We start from the raw sequence: 25,858 nt of genomic DNA, 5'->3' as shown, positions 1-25,858 counted from the left end.
CTTTAATCTGAGTTATTCTTCCTGTGGTGTTCAGATTTTCCATATCTTTTTCAGAAAAATCTACTCTGTAGGGTTTTTGTAAAGCTTTAACTTTTTCAATGTCTATAATCATTTTGGTTAACTCTAAAGTGGTTTTTGCTAAATCTGCCGAATTTTCATTACTCATTTTACCATCCTTTTTTCTCTCTATCCCTCTGAAAGAATTATTTCTCCCTATCTCTTGTGGTACTGATTCAATTTTTATGTTTCGCAAAGTCTCTCTCATTGGGGCACTTGGTGTCAGCATGTCAGAATCTGGTTGATATGGGGGTGGATTTTTATAAAACATGTCATCAAGAACATCATCCTCCGATTCATGCACTCCAAACCCTCTTGATTCTATATTATTTCTCTTTTCTGTACATTTTCTTCCACTAACTTCTTCAGCATGTCTCACAGGAAACAAACCATCAGTCATATTTGCACTTCGCCATCTCCTCATTCTGTCATCATGATTCTCCTGTCCATATGATCTACCAAACATGTGCCTATATCTTCCGCCACTCCTCTGCCTTTCTCTCTCATGCATCTCATCTTCCCATTCTGTCAATGCTTCGAACTGTGTTGGTCTAGGTTTCGGTTCTAGATTAATCATTTTCTCTCTCAAATTCCTTAAAACCGCTAAATTAAATGAACCATGTTCTGGAAATGCTAAAACTCCATCATCTTTTGTATACTTTGCCCAATTGTCTAACCAAATACAAGTATGATATCCGTATTTCGCAACCATAAAGGATGCGGGCGATTTTGGTGGAGGAAGCAACTGTCCCTCTCTAGTCACAATTGGTTTGTCCCTTTTAAATAAACTCTTAATTTTCCAAACCAGGACTTTTTCTCTTTTTCTGGTGGATCGTAATACATCATTTTGTCTTCCATGTATCGCTAGTTTTCCCCTACGACTATTCTGTTGTTTTAATCAATCGTAGCGCGACTCACACTAACGCACCAATCAAGAGCATTTATGTCACTTCTGTAATTCTCCAATCCCAGCGCGACTCACACTAACTCACCAATCAGGAGCGTCTACGTCACCCTGTAATTCTCCACTCTCAGCGTGGCATACACTAACACACCAATCAGGAGCGTCAACGTTTCTTATTGACTGTCCAATCCCAGCGCGGTCTTTCTGACGTCAGCTTTTCTCGCTACTCCTGCTTCTGCTGACCCCTCCTTTACAAAATTTGCTCGGTAAGCTCTCCTTTGTTCTTTCTGACTTACAAATCTGTTAGTAATGACATAAAAATGCCACCATTATCTGTTTCGCTAACAAAAGGATAGTTAATGACCTTTCTTACAAGAATTCCGTCTTTCTCGAGAGCAGCGCTTACCTCTGCCCTACTACGGAATCGTTACTTCCGTTGATAAAGTAGCACATCCCTCTACCTTACCCTTGTAACAAGCATCAGCTAACCGTTTCTCCAGAATTAAGACACCTAGTTGGAGACGCTCTGCTCCTGAGAAATAAAACTAGAGTTTCACAATTAACCTGAATGCTATTTCATTCACGCACTTTCATACGGAAAATGTGGTTCATTCATACAGAATTCTGTCTTTCCCGAGAACAGCGAACAGGCTGTTCTACTACAGAATTATGACACTCGTTAATAAAGTAGCACTTCCCTCTACTTTATCCTTCTAGCAAGCTTAGGGAACACCTATTACCTTTCCAGTGATAAGCGTAATCAGAGCGCCTTTTGGACTCCTGGTACCTAAGACCAAAATTTCACAGGTGACCTTCGCTACCATACATTTCTCTCATACAGAAAATGTTCCTAATGGCAACACACAACAATGTTACCGAATCGAACCCAGATAATGCGTCATGCAACTTCAATCGTTACACGTTTTCCCCGTGTACCTACTGGCCAACAACAATCCCGTCTTTCCCGAGAGCAGCGCTTACCCCTGCTCTACTACGGAACTGTTACAAACTTCCGACTTCCTACATCCCAGAAGCCGTCAAACAACAAAGAACTCGACGTGAATCAACATAGAGTATTAATACATAAACCAATACTCATCCAAACATCTGTAATCAATTACCAATAAGCAAATTTGAGAAATCAATAAGCAATAGTCAGATCAATAAGCAATAATCACCAAACCAAAACAATAAAACCATAAGTCTGCTACCAGAAAAACTGATCCAGCGCAAGACCGGGTAATAGGGAACAACCTGTACCAATACCCTCCCTTCGTCGCAGACCCGACGTCACACTAACGCATTCACACATGCAGTCATTGGTGGGGCCCATAACACCAACACTCACGCTCTACTTCCACACTGGTCTGCACACACAGGAGGGATGAGTGATCCAAACGTTGGACATGTGAGGGGAACACCTTATAACCTATAGGGATGTGAAAAGTTATTTACAAAATATACATTAACGCCCTTCGCCTACAGATCCTTAATCCTCAAAACATCAAGGCACTCCTCCCACTTGGTCGAACGGACCAATTTAGTTGGATTGGTTGATGGTGATTTAGAACCAGCTAAAACACATTTTAAGACTTCAAAATCTATCTCTTAAATGAAAAACTCACAACTCGTGATTTCTTGTTAATCAATAATTCTTCATCTAAAATTTTATAATGATTTATATTTGCATTTGTCTCGTTAAAGTTTAGAAAATTAATATCAAAATTTGAGTAAATCGCGGAACATCATATTTACCTAATCTGGCTATTTGGAGTCCTCTAATTCATTGGCTCTGCATAATATTATCGTAAATTGTCGAAAACAGGCCAAAGTTCAAAAAGTCCGTGCTCAGCACGTTACAGTCCCAAAGATCGGCAAAGGACCAGAGACGTGCAAGCATCTATCATTGCCCGTAGATTTAGGGAAAGTTCACAGTCATCAGTTGATCGGCCAGCATCCAGACCCTCAAAGATTCAGGAAATGCCTTTCAACGCAAAACGACGTGACGCAAAAAGCAAAGCGAAGAGTCCGATATTCCTCTCTATTCTACTACCCTTTTATAATACAATGAAGTAAAGAAGATACAATTTAAAGTTTTTAGAAGAGTCGTGATTGGCTGGTTGAGATCGTCCGATGCAAGTTTAAGGTTCTCAGTACAGTTCAAGGGGTGAGGTCATTGGTTATCAATAGTCGGCTTGTTCCGGTTTTATTGTAAGGTTGATTGTTCTCCTATCTTGGCAGACCTCCCGTTTTCTGGCCTTTTCCGGGTACATGGTGAACAAAGGTTGTGACGAGGTTTAGGAGATTTCTCGCGCATGCGTAGCTCACTCCGTGCCTCATGGAACAGTGGCCACTTCATCGTGTAGTGCCAGCGGCCATCTTTGATTTAAGCCCAAATGCCAACTTAAGCAAAGCAAACACAAAAGAGTAATTAATACATGGAAATGGTGATCCTAATGTTAAACCCTTGCTAATCCCTCTATGTGCTTGTATTTATCTAGCATATAGCGACATTTAAAGCAATTATATTCACCCTTTTGGTCCTCCTCGTCGGCAACATCACAAAAGCAACATATATCATGCAGTATTCTATTACCACATATACTATTGTTAATATGCGTACAGATTTTAGTTATAAAGGTTACTTAGCCATGCAAAATGCAAATCCCACATGTAATTCAAATATTAATAATGTTGATTAATATACATGCAAACTCGTTTAATAATATTATAGTTAATAGATTCTATAATTAGTTTTTTTCATACTGAATAGAGGAGGTATACAAAATGTTGCACTACCTGCTCCATCAGAAGCATTCCTGCAGGAAAGGTTCAGGTGTTCTTAATTCCAAAATAGACTAAATAACATGACTTACAATGTCAGGTTTGTAAGTTAATGAAGCCATCAACAATAGAAAAACCTAAACAGATTCCTCTTACTAAAGCTTCACTGCTCTTTGTGGTAGTTTACTTAGCCCATATTTGCCGTCTACCTCCTGTAAACTTGTATAAATATGGAGAATGCTTGAATGTGCACAGTCACTGTTTGCAACTGAACATGCAGCGACCTGAACTAGCAATCCTCTTCTAAAAAAAACTTTCATTTGCTTATGATTTTTTTAAAAAAAGCCATACACATCTGTACACTTAGAGAGCCAGTGTACACTTAGAGAGCCAGTTTTCAAAGTGCTCAGTGATCTTTGAATGTATACACATACTTGCGGAAATGGGCTTTTTAGACTGCACGTTCCCTCATCCACTACTTTGCATGGGCAGGCACTTACAGACCCCAGTCATGTACTGAGAAGCTGACATGCCTGCACTTTTCAGGAGAGCTGAAATACTCCATAGGCAGAGTACCACTTTCCAGAAGGAAGCATGCACATTTGTATAAGGAGCAACTGGTATTCTAGATTTTATGCAAACACTGTCTTTATCACCCTTTTCCAGCTTTTTCCACACCAAGCTTGATTGCAACCATGTGTCCGTCCAAGGCCAATATCAATCCAGGTACCACTTTTGCCCCATCACTTCTGCTGAAAGCTCTTGATTTCACACAATTACATTTTGATTTATATATATGGCCTGGATCTTATATTGGTGTGCAGTTGCTCACATATTTGAAAATGCAGGTAGAGAGGAAAGTAGATGTGCTGAGTTTGGATAGAATGTACTTGTTTGTTTAGCTACAAATCGCAGAAATGGCTTGGTGTCTCTGGCTTCCAATTGTGATTCAATGGGGTCTGCACCATTGCTTGATCCATACATCATGATTTATCCTGCAAGTGTTAGTGAGGTCCTTGTCTCCTTTCTCAGCTCTGCACACTCACAAAGCCATCCCAATGACCTGGGAAATCTAGCTGGGTGGGGGAGCTAGGAAATTTCCATGGAACGTAACTATAGAAAACCTTCTTCCATAGAGAATCTGTGATGTGAGTCTATTTTTAGACTTTCAGAATAGCAGTGAGATTGATACTTAACCTGTGGAGGAACTCCCTACTCCTTTGCCACAGTTGTAAAGTAGGTGCTAAAAAGCTTGAATTTACATTTGTTATTAATATAAACCACATCTAATCTTACCAAGATCCTGTTCGATTACTCTCAATCTGCAGAACATTGTGGTATTAAATAAAGATGAAATCTAGATCTGTGGTCAATTAACAGGGAACCACATACCATGAACCTCCACTGAGCAACTAGAAATTCCTCAAAGGCACTCTTTCACCAGAAAGTTCATTTGTGCAAGTGTTTGTTTTAGGTTTTTATCTTTAGTATACACAAACAGCTAGATTATACATACAGTCTTACATTGTCAATACAAGTTGCATAAAACCTCTCTGAATGTCAAGATACAGCTGCTGTTTTAGAAGAGCTTTTGCCCCCCTACCCTCAATTGTGTACTGCTAGAAAACTTTGAACATAGAAACGTCTTCCTCTACCCGCTTCCACGCGTTCCCTGTTTGTGTCACACTTAGTCGCTTGGTCAGACCTCTTGCATACTAATTTCCCACAATACCACTGATACCAAGGGTGCTGTTAAAGATGAGGAGGGGGCCCTGCCAGATAATCCTCATAGCTCCATGATGGCCAAGACAATATCGGCTTCACAGAGACACTTCACCTCTCGGAACAGCAACAAATACAATTGGAAGCAACTCAGAGCCTACTGTCTCGCCACAATGAGCAAATTCTCCATCAGACCCTCACTCTTTCTGATCATCATAGCTCCTGGATTCAATGAGTTCCAGATTTTAGACATTCCGCAAGACTGTAGAGAAATACTATCTAGAGTAAGAGTGTAATCCACAAATAAGACATATGTAGCAAAATGGAAGCATTTTTCCTCGTGTGCTCAAAAGTAATTGAATCCTATAACTTTCCTGCCTCAACAAATATTATCATATCTTCTACACCTGTCAAACTCAGATCTGATACATGCTTCAGTCATAGAACATTTAGCTCTTATTTCTCACAGGAAGAGAACATTGAACCAACAATCTCTTTGGTCTAGCAGGCTTATTAAGGAATTTCCTGAAGGCCTTTTCCAGTGATAAGACACCCTCCTCCATCATGGTGACTAACTGTTGTTTTATTTCAACTAATGAAAAAACCTTTGTGCCCATACAGAGGGTGGAACTAAATTATTTTTCACATCAACTAGAGGGGTGAGTGAGATTCAAGCTTTTACTCTTCCAATTTAAAGAAGGCGAGGTTATCCTGAGAACCAATGCACATTCTGGGCTGTGTTTACAAGCCCAGTGCGCCACCGGTACGTCATTAATAATATGGAAAAAAGTGACGCACCGGCGTATCCAAGGTACCATCAGACGTTCAGCTTAATAAACCAGTGTTTCTAATGACATTTTCCCTAAACCTAGCTAATACAGCAGAGGGACTACTCCATACTCTGGATATTAAAAGATGTTTAAACTTTTACATGGAAAAACTAAGCAGATAAGGATGTCTGACCAATTACTTGTAGCATATGGCCAACCACAGAAAGGTCAACCTTTATTAAAACAGAGTATAGCTCCCTTGGTGTTCTTAGGTGATAGTGTTCTGTCATAAAGAAGCAGGGCAGCCATTACAAGGGACCGTGAATGCACATTCGAAAAAAAGTGTGACTGTCTACAGCACTCTTCAGTGGTGTTTCCATACTCGATATGCAGGACTGCAACATAGAAGAATAGACACACATTTACACAACACTACTGCCTAGACGCAGCATCATAAACAGATACGGCAGTTGGACAAGCGGTCCTGCATCATTTATTCCAGTAAGGTAAAGGCTTTTGGTCTTTCTTACCTTCCTACAGCTGAATAGTAATTGTTTTGTATTTACTTATTGCTTTTTTGATCTAAGCATGAGAATCTACGAACAATGGCCGGGTCTGGTGGCTTAGTGTACTAATTCATCCACTGCAGGGCCCTGTGTTTGACCTCAATGCCTGGGTCTGGTGGCTTACTGGACTAATGCATCCACTACAGGGGCCTGTGTTCAACCTCATGATCCCAGGTTCAAATCCTGGCAGGCTCACTCACCCTCTCATCCTTTCTGAGGTTGGTAAAATGAGTTCCATTGAGCTGGGTAACAATAAACATCTGTTATTTATCGCCATGATGCCCCTTTTGGTCTGAAAGTGTGCTTTACAAATACACGTTATGTTTGTTATGTTAAGAATAAAGTTACTTACCTGTAACTGAGGTTTTCCATTATTGGTATCTTTCACAGCTTCACATGTGACTCACGCTTCTGCCCAACTCATGCACACTTCTCTTAATAAAATCACTATAAACTAGTGCTACAAAATCTGAACTTTTTGACCTGAGTGAGGAGATATGAATACTGTGCTTTGCTCTGATTGGTTGAGTTTTGGATGTGAATAAGCTATGATGGTGATTATGTTGAAGCTGTTCTGTATATGTTGAACATTGTTCTGCTCACTGTGTCTATCATGGAACTCCGAGCTCAACTACAGGGATCATTCAAGCATGTGAATCTATGAAAGACACCAATACTGGAAAACCACAATAACAGGTAAGTAATGTTTTTCTTTACAACCTCAATATTGTGGCTCCGCCACTTTGGATGCAATAGTGGAATGCATTTCTACCTGGACGTCACTGAAAAGCAATACCCTTGCTAAATTGTTTTAAATCTCATTGATTCTTGCATTGGTCAACTGGTTGAAGGCAGGCTTTGCATGAAGATGCTCAATTGAGTCTAAGAGTACAAGAGAACCAAAACATTACAGATTTTCTTAAAAACCTTGGGTTTTTCCTAATCTCAACAAGACTCATCAGTGCCCGGAAAACATATATAACTTGTAACACAGAGAACTGTTCTAGTCTGAATGGACTCAGGAAATGTTTATATTCACTTCCCTTAGAGGATGGAGTGCTCACCTGAGGGACTATGATCTTTGATTCCACAGGAAAGGAAAATGTGTTGAGGGTAAAGGTTAGTGGCAAGCACTATATACTGCTAGTGTTGCAGTGTTATTTTCTTTAATATCAGTTGTACATATGTGAATAAAAGGGCTCAATATAACAAGGTACTTGAGCAATTCTTATGGGGTCATAGATAAGACGGTTGGAATGTCGACAGTTCATTTAGGTGGAGTGAACAGAATGAGAGCAAACCCTCCAGAGGTTCTGAAGAAGATATTTGTGGAATGGGGGATTTCATTAGTAATCCTCTTTGCCCCAAGAAATTAAAAATGTTATTGATTTCTGAAATTAATTCAGAAGGGTTTGCTGAGAGATACTTTTAGTCTCAGTTTGCTATGATACTGTACATTCCAACCATCTCTTCACCTAGCCAGGTTAATTCAGAAAAAACAACATGCTTCATAAGTCATTCTGAAACGCCCAGCACAAGGAGAAGGCAGTTTCATAACTGTTAGACCTCTGTCTTATTCGTCCTTGACCTCTTTCATCCCTGGACCACTTTCTGTCACAGGAGAACATATTAGTTCTGTACCCAGATGTACAGACCCTAAATCTTGATGCTTGAAGAATGAAAGGAAACCCTTTAAAGATTTCTCCCTACCTCCTTAAAATGCAAACTTAATGCATGCTGACAGATTTCCTTCTACAGAGAGGTCAGAAGAGAGGTAGTGCAAGATAGTGGAGTGGTACAACCCAACATTGGATGTTTCTTATAATATGCCCTTCTCTTTGCAATGCGTATTTTAAAGAGGGGAACTTTTAAGATTGCTAGACATCTATTTGTGTGTTCTTACAAATTATGATTCAAGGCTTTCTTTTGTACCTACCAATATTTTTAAAGGGATTTGTATGTTATTTCCCTCCAGGTTCAATGGTGAGGTCTTGCTGGAACATTAGTTTAATACTTACATGCTCATGGGGTCATGTTTTGAACTCTTGAATCCGTGCTCATTTTGCCTCTTGCATCTCTAAACAGTGTCTCATCAATCGCCCATTAATTTTGATGAGGCTGGTAACTCATTTGTCCAGCCCCATTGAAATTACAAGGTCCACATATTTACCAAAGACCCTATGTTTTACTCCCAGAGATTTAAACGGCTTCAAACAGATTAAATCTCCAGGAGAAAAAACATAGGAAATAAGAAATTACCGAAGGAATTACCAGCACTAACTCAGAAGTCTCCTTTCACAACCTTTTTCCCAAGTAATTTTTAGAATGCTACCTTTCTTCCTTCTTAATTTGTCTCCAGATTCCATGTTACACAAAACAAGCCTTGGTCATAGGTTCTCCTCAGCGGTCTAAGGAGGAGATGTGTTTCCATTGTCTGGGATTCCAGAGGAGCTCTCTGTTTCTGTGTGGAGTTGATAAAGGATCACACGATTGATGATCAACTATTTTGTGGTTACTTGGTTCAAAAAAATCTAAAAGGTGATGGGGAAGAAAATGATCTTGTATTGGGTTATGCTCTGTATTAAAATGCAGAGTGAACATGTGCAGAAAAAACCGATACACTTTAAGGGCTCAATACTTTAGATGCAGCACAACAATTACAATGCTCCTGTGACGGGTGACTGTAATGATAATCTGTCAAGCTGCCATTTAAGGCATGATTTAGAGTTTGATGGACTGGATGGTCCACTGCCCTGTCTGCTGAATTGATGGTCCGCCAGCTCTATTTTGAGTCAGGCCCCAAGCGGCTCTATTTTCGGAAACCCTATACTGATGGCCAGTACTTAATTTGAGACGGTAATTGCAGGTGGGACCCACTAGCACTTATTTTTGGGGATCAGTACTTATTTTTCCTCCCTAAACTTTGATCCAGCAGAGCAAGAGAGTGAGTAACCTAAGAAGGTGAAATAAGCAGAAAAACAAAGTCAGAAAAATGTGACAAAGGTAGAAATCAGGGATGAAAAAGAACCTACAGGAGTGATGGAGTGAGATAAAGGGTTAGGGTGTGTCTTGTGATGAATTAAAGAGGTATGAAGGGGGATAAAGACTATGCAGCCTTGGTATTCAGCACCCCATTCTTTGAACGCATCGGCAGTGGGCTCCTAACAAACACGTTGGGGCTCAGCGATTACTGTTTTACAAATTAAGCACTGCTTATGGCCCGACAGAGCAGGAGTTGTTGGTGTAGGTGCATCATACCATGAAATCCCAGGCAAACCTGAAATGAACAGAATAATTACCCCCACACTCTGGAAAAACTCCCAAGGTGTCAGAAGAATTAATTTTTTTGTTTTTCAAACACAAACTCACAACTCTTTTTTTGGAAAACAAAACAGATTGATGAGCAGCCTTCTGAAACATGGTGGCTGCTCATCAAACATTGTGTCCCTTTAGAGGAACTGCCATGGTGGCAGATCCTCTGAAATCACAGAGATCTCCTCTGGGCCAATGGAGATCTCAAAACATGGCATGCAGTACTCAGGGTGACGTAGGAAATTAACTCTGCCACCCTGACACACACCTGCCAAACTCTAAATCAGGCCCTTAGCTGTCACTGACACATCACTTGTTTGAGGATTGGAGATAGATATCTAGAAATAGAACTTTTCAAGATCAGTGGAATAGAACAAAGGTTTGTAGGCAGTGAGTTGGAAAAGACAGCGTATCATTAGTATTTGCATATCCCATTTTACCGAAAGATGGTTGCATATGAGGGGAGATGGGGCAATGCTGTGGGAAGGTATGTCAAAAGAGAAACTACACATGACATACATACTCTGCAAGAATATGACATACTACTTGTTCATGCTGAATATTTAAGTCGGATGTGGTTTGGGAGTGCAGAGAGTGATTGGTGAATGGAAGGTTGGACGAAGGTTCGGGTAAGACTTTTTGTCCGGAGAGAGCAATGGTGTGGGTAGTAGGGTGAAGGATTGAACTGTGATAATCATGTGGACTAGGGAATGTTTAGAAGGGGGAATTAATCTGTTGGGAGAAATCTATAAAGTGATGGCAGGGAGAGTAAATGAGTTGACAGGTGTAAAACCAGAGCATCATAGATGAGACGGGAAGGCTGAACAGGTAAACCTGGCTTTATGTTCCTAAACTTTTTGTCTGTTAGGTTCAATCCTACACTTATTGCCACACATATATTCTGTCACTGTGGAGTGCCAGCACCCAGAGTTAGTCCCATACTAAGTGCCCCACCAATTATAAATGGAAATTTAATATGTCAATGGAAGGTAATCGGAGGAAACCACTGTATATAGATTCAGAAGCAGAATTGGACTGAAAAAACACCAAAACTGAGAAGAATTGCTGGTGGTATCACAGTCCAAAGCCATATTGACTATTGCTCTCCATTTGCTCAAGATAAAAAAAAACAACAGATTATGATTCCTTCACAGGAGGCATGTAGAAGAAAGACAATTTGTATGATGCATAATTTTTTTCTGGCACACAGCACTTCTGTATGTTCGACTTTGCTAATATTCTAGACCAGACTCTGCCATCCCTTATTTGTCAAATGTCTTTTTGGTTCCACAGGTCTTTGGCAATATCAATATTGACGAGGAAGATGAAGACACAGCGATAACTGAGCACAACAACTTCCGCACCTTCTTCCAGGCTTTAATGCTTCTTTTCCGGTGAGACTGCCCTGCCAACATCGATTTGCATCACCCTAACCTGTTTTTGGTCCTATATATAAAGTCCACGGTAGACTACAAGAGACCATTTCACTTAATATAATTCATCTCCAGGGCATCGTCATCAATAGTAAAGAGCACCAAATAGACATAGGATCCTCCAGTATGTTAAAAATGCACTGCAAACTGTAAAAAACAAAGATTTGTTAGCAAAGCTAAATTGTAAAAAAAACAAAAAAGTACTTTTTCTTTAAAAACAGGCAAGTTAAATACTAAAACAATGTAGACAGATAGACTGTATCTTTTAAAGGCTAGAAAACGGACTCTGCTCTTTTACGTAAAACCATTCCACCGCTATCCAATCCTCTGTGGAAGTTAGCTTTGTTCTTTTTTCTGTCTCCTCTAACAAGAATCAGGAGCACTGAGATCAGCATACATGATCATTTATTGCAACCAAAACCTAGTGATATTAGCACCATTGACAATGTTGTTGTTTTTCTTTTAAACAGTTTTCTGACAAAAAATATGTTTCTTTTGGCCACAAAATCACCTTCACTGTTTGTAAAAGGAAGGCTTCCATTGCTCCACTCTATTGTGTCCCTGCCAGATTGTCTTCATCTTGATAAGCGTAAGCACTGTCTAGCATTTTCCAGCAGGACCTTGAAGTAGATAAAAAGAAAGCATCAGGAACCACTACCAGGAAGAGAGTAGATGTCTGGAAACACCATCAAAATGGTTAGAAGGTTGAGGGGGAGATGGCTGTATCACCTCTGGGCCTAATATCCCTTAAGACTCCACATAGTAAGTTCCAAGAAGAGACTTCACTATGTTGGTTGATGCTGTTCCCTGTTGACGTTGTGGACTTCAAAGTCAAGAACAGTTATCATGGTTAACTGTTGGATGTCGAGGACTGGCTCACCATCGAAGTAACTCTTAATACCAGCATAGTTCAGTGTCAAAGCACCATTCTGAAACCAGTCATATCCTACTTCTTTTTTGTCTGAGCGGTTGATATAATTGACAAGACATATTACAGAGATGTCAAAATGAGAATATTCAAGTGCTTATGCACCTACCAGAGAGGTCACACTTCCAGAAGTGGAAATATACAGCTCACCCTCTCCCGGGTAATCTCATGATTTTACACTAAATGTGTCTCCTGCTACAATATATTTTCAAAGCCAGCAACTAGGCTATCTGCACCACAACCAACCATGCCAGCGCAGAGTATGCGCTCACCTCCTTAAACTATGCACACACCTAGTTCGAGGAGTATACCTATTCTGGTGCAATCTTACTGCTAGATGCACTCCTACTTTGGCGCCTACATCTAGTCCACAAAGACATAATCTTATACCAAGACACCACTGTCTACACTTCTGTCATTCAAGTTAAATACACTTGACAAGATGATCATGCATATCACTTACATGGCCGCCAGGAACAACTACTTCCATGGCCAAGTCTTCCAGTGTCAGGAGATATTTTACAATGCTCATAGCATCTCCACCTTCACTCATTTCTCTCATTGACAGTATAAATACCTTCTCTCTCATTGATAATCATAAGAACTGAATAGTCCCGCTCATGTGCGGGGATACCGGAGCACTTCTTTACAACATACATTCTTAAGTGTAGATGTTCACCTTTCTTCAGTAAGGCCAGGATAAGCACTTAATTTATTTAAATGTTTTGCATCCTATAAATGAGGCTATATATCGGCCAAATGATTTAATATGTATGTTAATATAATTGAAAGACCAGGAAAAATTAGCAGGAGCTGTGTTATTTGTCCCTATAAATCTCATTCACAAACTTTTTAAAAAAGAATATGGTGAAGAAGGAAGAGGACAATGTAGACTTATAGACTGCAGCTCTGAAAATAGACTCTATGCCATTAAGGGCTCACAGCCCACCAGTATCTTATCATGCCCAGTAAGTGGCAGTTACCTCAATTTTGTTTTCTAGCTCTTGGTACAGTATCGTGGAGCACTGAGCTTTGCCTTTTTTGGCTTTTTCTTTCCAAAATTTCTCTCAGAGAGTTTTCTCAAGACCTTCACTGGACCTATCTCAACATTACCAGTGTTTTCTGTCTTTGACAGGAACATTATTTTTCTAGTGAAATAAAATGCCATCTTTATTTGACAAATGCCCAGTTTGTGGCAGAAAAAAGACCAAATCAAACCATGTATCATCTACCTTCCTGACAGCCAAATCCCTGACAGGTGTCAACACTGCAGGACCTTTTCAAGGTGTGCCCTGTGGGACAGGAAGAAGAATCGCCTTCATGTAGCAGAAGAGTGACGCAGATAGCAGGACTTGCAGTCTGAAGGTGGAAGATTGCGTGAGCTAGGAGAGGGTCAGCCTTCTACCAGGGGTCTTCCACCTTCTTCTGAGGACTCCAGGAGAGGGAAATTCAAAAGGAGAGAAAAACCTCAAAAACTATGTTGTTCCAGGTCGACTTCGAAGACATCAACGTAGAGATAAGGTACGGTACCTGCGTACGAGAGCTGGGTCAACGTCAAGAAGGAGACGCATTTGACGTCGAGACACAGGAGGTCGACTTCAAAAGATTCCACGATGTCGAGACACAGGAGATGCTAGACATTGCAAAGCCTGTCGACGTTGAGGCATTCCAGACCAGCGGAAAGGGTCAGGAGATCAAGACCAAGAAGACTACCATCAACTTCTGGCTCTGAATTTTCCAGGGCGTACTTGTCATCATCGCCTGTCCTTATTCTGGACTTTTTGCTAGCTCTATCAGTGCCTATTACACATATTTCACCTCCACCACTGCCTCAGACAAAGACACATTTGGGCGCTCCTTCTCCGGGTAGGCCTCTAGCTTCCCCTCAGAGTTCAAGGTCTCCTCAGTCCAGATCTCTCCATTGATTGTGAACACAAGTGCCTTCGAGACATTGTCATCGTTTTAGGCAGTCCTCATCAAGACGCTCCTCTTGGCGCACTCAAAGTTAACGTCCTAGGTCCAGATATAGATGTAGGTCACGATCAGGACGGAGGTAGTTCAGTTCAAATTTATTTTTTATTAGACAAAAAGTCTTCAAAACAATAAATACATACATACATAACATATTACTCTCCCCTGCCCCACTCCATCCTAACCTCTCACCAACCCCAGCTACCCCGAGAGCCTTACCATGACCCCTCTGCGCAACCAACTAAGTTACAAATATTTCTCCATTCAGTACCTCTGCCTGTCAATCCATTATAACTGACTCCGGGCTGAACATTTTGAGATAACCATATTTCTAGTCCAGACTTACTTTTACAAACTTTGCGAGGACACATGCAACATCTAAAAATTCCATGTTCGTCTAAAGTGCAAGTGCTTCAGTCCGATGGAAAATATATTTTATAAAAAGCAGTTTTAAAATAACAGAACAAAACCTATAAAAATGTAAGCAATAAAAGATGAACATTAACATCTTGAAATCCTAGATCACATGTACAATTATTGTCAACATGCAAAAGTGCCGTAAACGTCTCAGGCTTTAAATAGAGCACATTCATATCTGCTTGAAAATTTAAGTGTAACTGGGCATTGGGCAGGGTGGTTATATACGGGAACACAGTATGGTTCTCCCATGATTCCAAAATATAAATTGCAGAGGGTTTATTCTTTAGGTACCCTAAATCTGACAACTTTGATTCTCTTCTGCATGCATTTTTCAATTCACTTTTCAAAAGATGGGAAGCCTCTGCCAATTTAAAACTTTTCATTTGCAGAGCCTCAGCAATTTTTCCTACTCTAGTCTTAGCCTGCACCGCCCAGCTAAGTTCGTTCCTTGCATTTTCCTTTGCACAGAAGAGAGATATTTTTTGAGCTTCTGCTTTCCACCGTTTATCCCAGTATCTCGGGGTTGATTTGAAGGCCGGGAAGTTCCAGGCCTGCACATCCCCTTCCTCTTATCGTTGAGCCCATCTCTCTTTTAGGCAAACCAAGCAAACTTTTCAAACTTTTACCCTCAACCTTCTCCAACTTGCCTCCAGACTTAAAAACACTAGCTCAGCCCCATAAAGACATTGAGTGGGTACCATCGCATTATATAGGCTGTGAGGAGAGGAGTCCATGAAGGACCACCAAAAGAGTTCTTGAATAGCATCTGTCCTCCGATAGTCGAAGCTGCATATATCTCCACAATTTCTTCATGTAGACACCAGTAAAAGAAATTGTGAATATCATTCCTAGGTACTTATAAGAGGTAACGACCGCCACCTTCCTATTTCCCAAAAACCACTTAAATGGTTTACTATTTTTCCCCAAAAACAATAATTTGAGTTCTTTCTAGGTTAACCTTAAGCTTCTTTATCTCACAATAGATATTAAATCTAAGGAATTACCTCTTGAGGCCTAGTCTAAAATGGCCAGATCATCTGCATAAAGGAGGCATGGGATATGGCTGCACCTCATTTTCGTTGAGAAGGAGTTGGTGATAGCATGGATTCTAGGGAGATCTGCAAGGAACACAGAAAACAATGGTGGGGCCAAGACGGAGTTAATTTTATTACACCTCTTCCTCCAGTACTGGAAGATACTCACCGACACTGGCAGATTCTCCCCAACCGAGGGTCTAGATAGTTGATGAATTCAACACGCTTCAAGAGGGGCTTGTATTAGTGGCTACAGAACCAAACATTTCATTATCTGCTCTATCAACGTCTCCATTGGTGATTTTTGAGTCTGCAGCAACAAGACCCCTTATACCTCTAGTCCCAGGTTTATTAGAACCAGCCATGGAACTTTTCCTTATGTCAGCTGCAGCCAAAGCGGCTTCATCTAGGCTCCAGAAAAAAATAATCCTCTGGAGCAGGACCAGTTATTACTGCTGTCAAATCTCCTGATTTGGATGGTATTTTGGCTACAATGACAGTGCATTCTACTACTCCTTCATCCACAGTTCTACCAAACAAAGAAAGTAGAAAACTAGATTCAGTGGGACACAAAGGATGTGGCACAGCTTCCACAGCCATGAAAAGTGACAAGTGCATCTGCCCTGCTAGGCAGATATGGCAGATCCTTAGGGGACTTCCTGCAGCAGTTTGTTGAAGTCCGCCCAAGAGACAGCAGAAAAGATTTCCTCAAAATCATGACTGAGGGCATGATGGTCTCAAACCAAGTGATTAGCGCTGCTGCCAATTCATCTTTGCTGGCAGCCCACAATTCTGTCACAGTTTGGCCCTCAGATAACATTCTTGGCTTCGTCTTATGGCACTCAAGCAGAAATCTCAGCAGAGAACACTTAATCTTCCTTTCTCTGGTAACACTCTGTTTGGGAGTCACACAGATGAGGAAATGGCTCAAATGAAGACTGAGATGGAGACCTTGATGGCGATTGCTCTGGAGAAACACAAGGAGCAACAAAAGCACCCCTACAAACTTCGCGAAATGCGTTTCTATCCACCAAGGGTTCAGATACATCAATGGTTGCAAGGGTTCCAGCAACAGCAAATGCATCAACCAAAGGGAAGAGCTGGCCACCAACCTTCCCAAGAAGGAAAGCCTCCCACAGGCTCCAAACAATGAGCCTCTGCTTCCCCTTATACTTTTACCCACTTCGGTAGGGGGAAGTATTTCTCCATATCTAACAGAGGGGAAATCCATCACAAAGATGCCTGGGTTCTGAATATTGTACAGCATGGGTATTGTTTGAGATTCATCAGTCCTCCATCTGCAATTGCTGAGATCAGAAGTGAATATCCTTCTGCAGAAGCATGCAGCGGAGCTTGTTTCTACCAACCAACAGGGAACAGGGATGTATTCCCGTTATTTCTTGGTGAAAAAGAAAGATTCCAAAAATGAATTCAGACGTATACTAGATCTGAATTTTGCAACCAAATGGATACGTGGAGAAATATTCTGAATGCTAGCATTACATCAAATTTATCCTCAAATCCATCAAGAAGACTGGCTCTGGTCCATAGATCTCCAGGATGTGTACTTCCTCATTCCAATAGCCAGGAAACACTGCAAGTTCCGGAGATTTTTAGTAGGACACGATCACTACCAGTACAAAGTTTTTCCTTTTGTCCTCAAATCAGCCCCCAGAACTTTTTCACAGTGCATGGCAGTGGTTGCCACATATCTCAGGAAGCTCAAAATATAAGTCTATATATTTCTAGACAACTGGCTAATCAAGGTGTCAATGCAGCAACAAGCGCAGCTTCATTGCCGACTAACTATCTCTCTTCTCATTCTTCTAGGTCTTCATGTCAATCATCAGAAATCGTCCACAATGCCAGTTCAGTTGCTTCATTATCTAGGAGCAACTATCAACACCATAAAAGCAAAAGTGTATCCTTTGGAGGAAAGACTACTATCCATACGGCTGTGTCCATTTCTCATAAAAGTCTTTCATCCAACAGTGAAAATAGTGTCAACCTCTTCTAGGATGGCTGGCCTCTTGCATATTTCTGACTCCAAATGCCTGTCTCTACTTAAGACCACTATAAGAGTGTCTGGAAGACCAGTAGAGTCAATACTCATGCTACTGGTAAAACACGATCACACTTTCCCCCAAAGCGAGGCAATCCCTCAAATGGTGATGCAAGCTAAAAAATCTCCTTCAAGGGATGGCTTTTCATCAGGATGTTCCCTCTCAGACAATAGTGACAGATGCCTCTCTGTTAGGCTGGGGAGCGCATATGGATCACCTTCAAATTCATGGAACATGGTCCACAAAGGAAATTACTTATCATATCAACCTTGTGGAACTACAAGCTGTTCATCTGGTGTTGAAGTCTTTCCTACCATCCTTTAAGACGAAATCCCTTCTTGTTCAGGCAGACAACACAACAGCAATGTACTATCTGAACAAGCACAGAGGGACATGTTTCTGGGCTGTGTCACTGGAAGCCCAGACAATATAGAATTGGTTACTAGCTAGATACCTGAGAATCACTGCAACCCATCTTCCAGGGATACAGAATGTTCAAGCAGAACCCCTAATCAGGGTTCTATAAGAAAATCACGAGTGGGTTCTACATGATGACGTTGTTCAAAACATCTTCTGTATGTAGGGTTTTCCTCACTTAGATTTATGCGCAACCGCAGAGAGCAAAAAATGCCCAAACTTCACCTCGAGGTACTACCAACCATGGACATTGGGAAATGCCCTATAGATTGACTAGTCCGACAATTTCCTCTGCTATTTTCCTCCGATTCCTCTAATTCCATCATTAATCATGAAGCTGTCTTACCCGAACACCAGAATGATTTTTATAGCTCTGGAGTGACCCCGACAGTGGTGGCTCCCAGATTTTCTACACATGTCAGAGCATCCACACATGAAGCTGCTGACCAGGCCGGACCTTCTTATGAAATTTGGAGGTCAGATGGTTCATCCCAATCTCTCCTCTTTGATTTTGACAGCGTGGCTCCAGAGCTCAACCAATATGGACATTTGTTTATCACAGGAATGCATGAACATTCGCAAAGAGGCTAAACATCCATTAACGCATTCAACGTACTCTTTTAAATGGAAGAGATTCTGTATCTGGTGACAAGAACTTTGATCCAACTACGTACCAAGGAGAAGCTATATCTCCATACTTGCTTTGTCTGGCCAAATCCGGCTTGAAATTCTCGTCTATTAAAGTCCATTAGGCCACTATTTCTGCCTATAGAAAATGTCTTTCACAAACCTCTTTTTTCAAAGTCCCAGTTCTTAAAGACTTCCTGGAGGGTATAACGAACGTTCTCCCTCCAATATGTGGTTCCTCCCCTCCTTGGCAATTGAACATACTCTCATGTCTCATGGCATCTCCATTTGAGGCCATCCATAAAGCCTCATTACAACACCTTTTTTGGAAAGCTGTTTTCCTAGTGGCTATCACATCATCACATAAGATTAGTCAGATTCAGACTTTATGTTCTCACGAACCATATACTTTATTCATAGCAGTACGTTGGTTATGAGGACTCATCCAAAATTCTAACAGAAAATTGTTTCGGTTTTCACATTAATTGGTCCATTACGTTGCCTACTTTCTTTCAACACCCTGCCACTCCAGCAGAAATAACTCTCCACACTTTAGATGTTACACTGGTCTTAAAATGTTTGCTAGACAACACAAAAGACATACTCAAGTCTTATCAATTGTTTGCAAATTGTGGCTCTGTACATACAGGTTTAACCACATCTTAACAATCTATATCCAGGTGGATATTTTCTTGCATCTTGTTATGCTACCAGAATGCAAAAAAAGGTCTCTCGGGTAGAGAAAAAGCTCATTCCACTAGAGAGAAAGCAGCTACAGCTGTTTGAAAAGGAATGTTCCTATTGCTGAAATATGCAAAGCATCTACGTGGAAATCAGTTAACACTTTTACCAGACACTGTTGTTTGGACTCAGATGCAAGTACAGTTGCTAAAGAAGGACATGCTTCCCTGAGGAATCTGTTTGCAGAGTTTTCTCTAGAGATTGTCTCTTTTCTCTTCCATGGAATTTTGTAGGGATGGGCTTACTATTCTATTCAGTGCTTATGATTATCAATAGAGATCCCCTGAGAGAGAAGGAATGGTTTGTTACCTGTTATTCTAGTACTCTCTTGGGGGATTCTTTATTGAAATCATAAGCAACCAACCCTCTTCCCCAGTGGAAGAGACAGAGACGATTAACAGACATTCTGTTTCCCTAACTAATAATACTGTTTGCTCTGTAAAAAGAACTGAGGTAACTGCCACCTTCTGGATACGATGGGATACTGGTAGGCTGTGAGCCCTTAAAGGCACAGTGTCTATTAACCCCTTCAGTGCCCATGACGAGCTGGACTCGTCATGGGCTGCGGTGGCGCTGTGCCCATGACGAGTCCAGCTCGTCATGAACTCCGCCCGCTAATACAAAGCGCGGCACTGGGCGGGGAAAGGGGCGGGCATGCAAGGGGTTAATATCTGCTGAGCTGCAGCCTATAAGTCTACACTCTCCTCTTCGTTTTTTACCATTTTCCTTTAAAAAACAGTTTATGAATGAGATTTGTAAGGACAAATAAGACAGTTCCTGCTACTTTACCCTGGTCTTTTAATTAGATATTAACTCTTTTTTAAATGCAAATTAAAGCAATTGGCCATGTGAGTCTGATGTCATTCTCATCATGTTCACCTCGAAAAAATCATAGATGGGGAAACTGACATCAGGGGGCCAGTGGCAGTGGATGCGCTTTCTGGCTCTAATGACATCAGGGTGGCATTATTTGTGGTGCCGAAAAGGAGCAAGCACCCTCTAACGGCATGGAGAGGTATCAAAAAGTTCATAAATTCAGTCTGATGTGAGAGCTATTCAAAAGGTGAGGAATTTGCAAGTAGATAGAGTATCCGCAAGAAAGATTGATACCATATCCAAGTTTCTTCAGCACCATCTTTGTTACCATACCATATAGATGGCAGATACTGTGGGGCACCCCATGGATGCCATTAGTTCAGGTTTATTCAAGCTGCTGATAATACTTTGAACACTGATTCAAAATATATATAATAATTTCTCCTGCAACACCATCAACAGTGGGACAACTTCTGATCACAACACCACAACCTCCTGTGGCATCAGCTCTGTAACCAACAAAGGCCTACCCTCAATTACCTACATTTATTCCATCTCCTTCTCCTTCTCTCTCTTCTCTATCTTCATCAACATCACCACTTCCATCTTCTACACCTCCTCCTTGTAGTTAGACAAATGAGGTTACATTTTAAGGAGAAGGCTCATATGGCATTTAGACAGGTGAACAACCTTTACAACGCAACTATTACAACGCACTACACTTACAACAAACTTTTTACAACGCAACATCCACTACAACGCATTCCATTACATCGCATGACACTACAACGCATGTTTAAAAACTACCTTTACAACGCATTCCATTACATCGCATACTACCTTTACAACGCATACCATTACAACGCAATCCAACACTTACCCTACTGTTGCACCCCCTGGAGTTAGAATAGTAATTTTTACCCCTATACTATCCAATACTTACCTTAAATGCACTTTAATATTATGCGTTGTAATGGTATGCGTTGTAAAGGTAGTATGCGATGTAATGGAATGCGTTGTAAAGGTAGTTTTTAAACATGCGTTGTAGTGTCATGCTATGTAATGGAATGCGTTGTAGTGGATGTTGCGTTGTAAAAAATGCGTTGTAAGTGCATGCGTTGTAAAAGTGTGCGTTGTAACGACATACATCCATTTAGACAATTTCAATCTTCAACTACGTTTGGGAATAAAGATTTAGTTAATCTACCAAGTATAGAAAGGAAATACAAAATGCTAGAATCATCTTCTGACTGCATTCTGGATCCGGTTAAGGCCGATTCAGTGGTCTCTGTCGCAGCACAATGAAGATGAAGAAATTCATCCCCTCCATGTGCTTCTCGCCCCGACAAAGAGGGCTGTAAGTGGGCCTCCATAGATAAAAGAATATATGTTTGAGTGCAAATTCAATTAAGAAAGCAAACTCATTTGCTATACTGTCACTTTACTATCTGTAATTATGGATTAATATTGCACCCTTTACGAATAAATTGCCTGAAGAGGAGAAGATAGAAGCAAAGGCAATATTAAAGGACGTTGAAATTACATCTTGAACCTCAGTAGATATGTGAGTGGATTTGTAAATGAATGGATTCAGACAGATTGGCAATGCTAGAATGATGAGGCATCATAAATTTCTCAAAAGTACATCTCTTAGTCCTGAGGTATAATCCAGAATAAGGGATATGTCATTTGATGGTCACAATATCTTAGAAAACATGTGGATGGAGCACTCCAGGCCATTAATACATATATGGAGACAACAAGATCTTGGGCTGTCTTCAGAAGTGTCTATCATTTTCATACTACACGCAGCAAATCAGGAGATTGGGGCTTATTAATCACAACGTCTGCATAAGTACAGAGATAGCTGAGAGATCAATCTAATAAGCATGGGTAAAGGTTAAGTGAAGGGGAGTCCTCTCCATTTAATAACCAAGTTAAGCAAGTTCAACTTGGTTGAGTTTTCCACAACCTGTTTGCCCATGCCTATGGGAGGCAGAATATATTATTTCATGTGGAATTGGCTAACAAATGGATGTTAGATATCATCAAGCATCGACATACTGTGAAGTTCACAGCAAAACCTCCCCAAATCCACCAAAAAAGGAAAAGCACAAACATTTTGAACTTGGAGATTCTGATGGCGGTGCAGTGTGTCTGCCCATATTTACAAGGCTATGTAAAGTCACCCCACAAGACTTTTTATGGCCTTGTAAATATCGGCCCCTTTCACGCATTATTCTGTATGAGAAGGGCGTCGCATGAGTGTTGCTGTGGGTGTTCCCACGCAATATCCATGGAACCTTACACATCTCCAGTTTTGTAAGGGGAGGGATAGGAGTGGTGCAGCAAGGAGAAATACATTTATTTCCCCTCTTTTTTCCTCTTTCTATGCATGCTGCACTGTGTAGAACGCATTGAAAGAGGAAAATGCCATCAATGATTGCTTTTGTGCATAAAGGTGTCGCTTCCTGCACAAAAACAATCATCCCCACCACACAGGCATCCTAGCAACATGACGCCAGGGGCCTGTGCTGGCGCATGGCAGCTAGTTGTGCACCAGAACAGGAGAAAGCACAAGGATTTATTTATTTATTTTATTTATATTCTTATATAGCGCAGGAACTCGACCCCCGAAGGGGTATCTCCGCGCTTATGGTTACCAAAGAGCCCAGATTTTATCTAAAGCAGGGAGAGTACCAACAAGAGCCTAACAGCCGGCAAATAGGAACGTTTTCAAGGATTTTTTAAAGATTAGAAGATTAGTAACGTTTTTGAGAGCAGAGGGCAATGAGTTCCAAATGATTGGTCCTTTGTAGGACAAGGCACGTCCTCCCTGCCTAGCTTTTTTTATCCTAGGAACTATGAGTTGTTGCTGACTGCTGGAGCGCAGGGTACGACTATGCGTGTAAGGTTTGAAAAGTTTGTTTAAGTATTTTGGTCCATGGCAGAACAAACAACTGTGGATGCGTGGAATTGTTGTTAATATGACGCATCCCTGTGGTTTTAAATGACACCGCTCGGTGCAGCAAAATGACTTGCGGCGCTGCGTCATTCTATTGTAAATGAGGCCCAAAGGTTTTTAGTTTTTGATGCTAGCAATGACTGGAGAGTGTTGCCTAGTATTAAATGTGTGGGGTCTAAATAAATATCTCAAAAACAAGGGGGCAGATCTATGTCGGAGATGCGCCACTTTTACGCTGCCGTTGCGTCACTTTTGTGACGCAGCGGCGGTGTAAACCCTGCGCCACGTTGCGCCATATTTACATCGTGACGCATCTATGGAGATGCGTCACGATGTAAAGCCCTGCGCCACGTAAAACCTGCGTCAGGTTTCACGTGGGCGTGTCGACATAGGGGGGGGCGTTCCGTCGCAGGAACGCCCCTGAAAAGTGACTCAGTCAAATCTATAAGATTTGACTGAGTCACTTTCCCAACGCTGATGCGCCAAAACCCTGCGCCTGCTTGCAGCAGGCGTAAGGCTTGACGCACCATGTTAGGGATAGGGTTGGTTGGAACAGTGCTGGAGTTGCGTCGCGCTTGCGACGCAACTGAAGCACTGCGCCAACCTTACGCCATTGGATGCGTCACGCATCTGTTTATTCCTGCGCCATGATGCGCCGCATTATAAATGCGGCGCATCATGTGTGGCGCAAGGGTAAACTTGCGTGACGCATCATTCCTGGCGCATCCTTGCTGATTTGCAGCGATGCGCCAGGCAACATAAATCTGCCCCAAGGTGTTTGAGGAATGTGACCTGTGGATCACATGCTTTGCATACTCCTGCCATCTAGTGTTAGGTCTGGATGTTTGCAAGTTGTTTTTCTTCGAAGTAGTCTTTCCAGTCACGAGGTATGTGACTCCTCCTTTCGGTGATAGTGCGCATGGGCATCGGCTCCATTGTTAGATTGTTTTTTCCCCCCATCGGGTTTGGAGAGGAATTGCTGCGCTCCGGTTCGACACCGTTTCTTTGGTTTCCCTCGGTGCTTAAGACACTCACCCTCGAAGGTATTGTTTTTGACAACGTAATCCCATTCTCCGCGTATCGTAATTGCTGAAAAAACTCTCTTTCGATCGGGTAGCTCGTGGAAGGCCGTTGGGCCTACCCGCGTCAGTCCACCTCACAGTCAATGGAATGGACTCCATTTAAATTCTGCCCTCAGTGCCGCGTGAAGTTTCCGTGCACTGACTCATACGAAGTGTGCAACCTGTGCTTATCTCCGGAGCACAGAGAACAGGACTGCGACGCGTGTAAGGCTTTCCGGTCAAAAAAGACGCTTTGCAACCGTCGGGCTCGACATCACACCATGCAGAGCCAACATACAAGTTCAATTCCGGACCTCTTCGGTGAAGATTCGGAACAAGAGGCCGAAGACGCCATGGGAACCGAGGAAGAACAACACTCCATCTCCGACTATGGCTCCACGGGGGACGAAGAAATCCCACAAGGGCAGCCTACCGTGAGTACAGATCCTCCCTTGCCCCAAAGTCCACCTCAGCCTAAGAAGAAGGCCCCAGTCCAACCCCCGCCTCCCACCTCCGGGCCACGGTGGGCACCGAGAACATGTTTCCGACGCCCCGCCCTCTGGCTCGGCACTGCAACACACCCAACAGCCTTCCGGCTCTGTACAGAGCCATTCAAAAATGGGCACCAAGCCAAAAGCTTCGGGATCAAAGTCAAGACAGGCTCCACCCCACCCCCTTCAATGCCGAAAACAACTTCGGAACCTGTAGGGGGGTGTCTTTCATGTTTCCTACCCGTCTGGCAGTCCATAACTACAGACAAATGGGTACTGGAAATTATCTGTTATGGTTATTGCCTGGAGTTCACCAACAATCCTCCAAACATTCCACCACGGTCACACAAACTTTCACCAGATCACTTACACTTCCTCAAAACAAGAGGTTCAGTCTCTCCTTCTAAAGAAGGCTATAGAGCCCATACCACTACAATGCCACGGGTCGGGCGTATACTCCTTTTACTATCTGATACCCAAAAAGGACGGTTCTCTCAGACCAATCTTGGACCTCAGAGAACTATATCTTTACATACCGTCAGACCATTTTCACATGGTAACACTTCAACAAGTGCTACCACTTCTGTAACAAAGCGACTTTCTGTCTACTATAGACTTGAAGGGCGCCTATTTCCATATTCCAATACATCCCACTCATCGCAAATTTTTCAGATTTGTGGTAGCGGGCCAACATTACCAGTTCAAGGTACTCTCTTTCGGGGTCACCACTGCTCCCAGAGTCTTCACAAAGTGTCTGGCAGTAGTCGCTGCTCACC

At 41.8% G+C, this 25,858-nt stretch overlaps 1 protein-coding gene across 13 annotated transcripts in view; it reads left to right on the top strand.

The window, feature by feature from the left end:
• CACNA1A (calcium voltage-gated channel subunit alpha1 A) overlaps positions 1–25,858 on the top strand; it is a 1,220,168-nt gene that overhangs the window by 855,843 nt on the left and 338,467 nt on the right. For all 13 annotated transcript variants that reach the window (XM_085600715.1, XM_085600714.1, XM_085600719.1 and 10 more), the window contains one exon: positions 11,409–11,509. In XM_085600715.1, coding sequence (XP_085456841.1) covers positions 11,409–11,509 — 101 coding nt within the window. The remainder of the gene's footprint in view (positions 1–11,408; positions 11,510–25,858) is intronic.

This window comes from Triturus cristatus, chromosome 4_2 (genome assembly GCF_964204655.1).
Source record: "Triturus cristatus chromosome 4_2, aTriCri1.1, whole genome shotgun sequence".
NCBI classification, from domain to species: domain Eukaryota; kingdom Metazoa; phylum Chordata; class Amphibia; order Caudata; family Salamandridae; genus Triturus; species Triturus cristatus.
The sequence above is the reverse complement of the archived record's forward strand: the minus strand, read 5'-3'. Positions and strand labels throughout refer to the sequence as shown.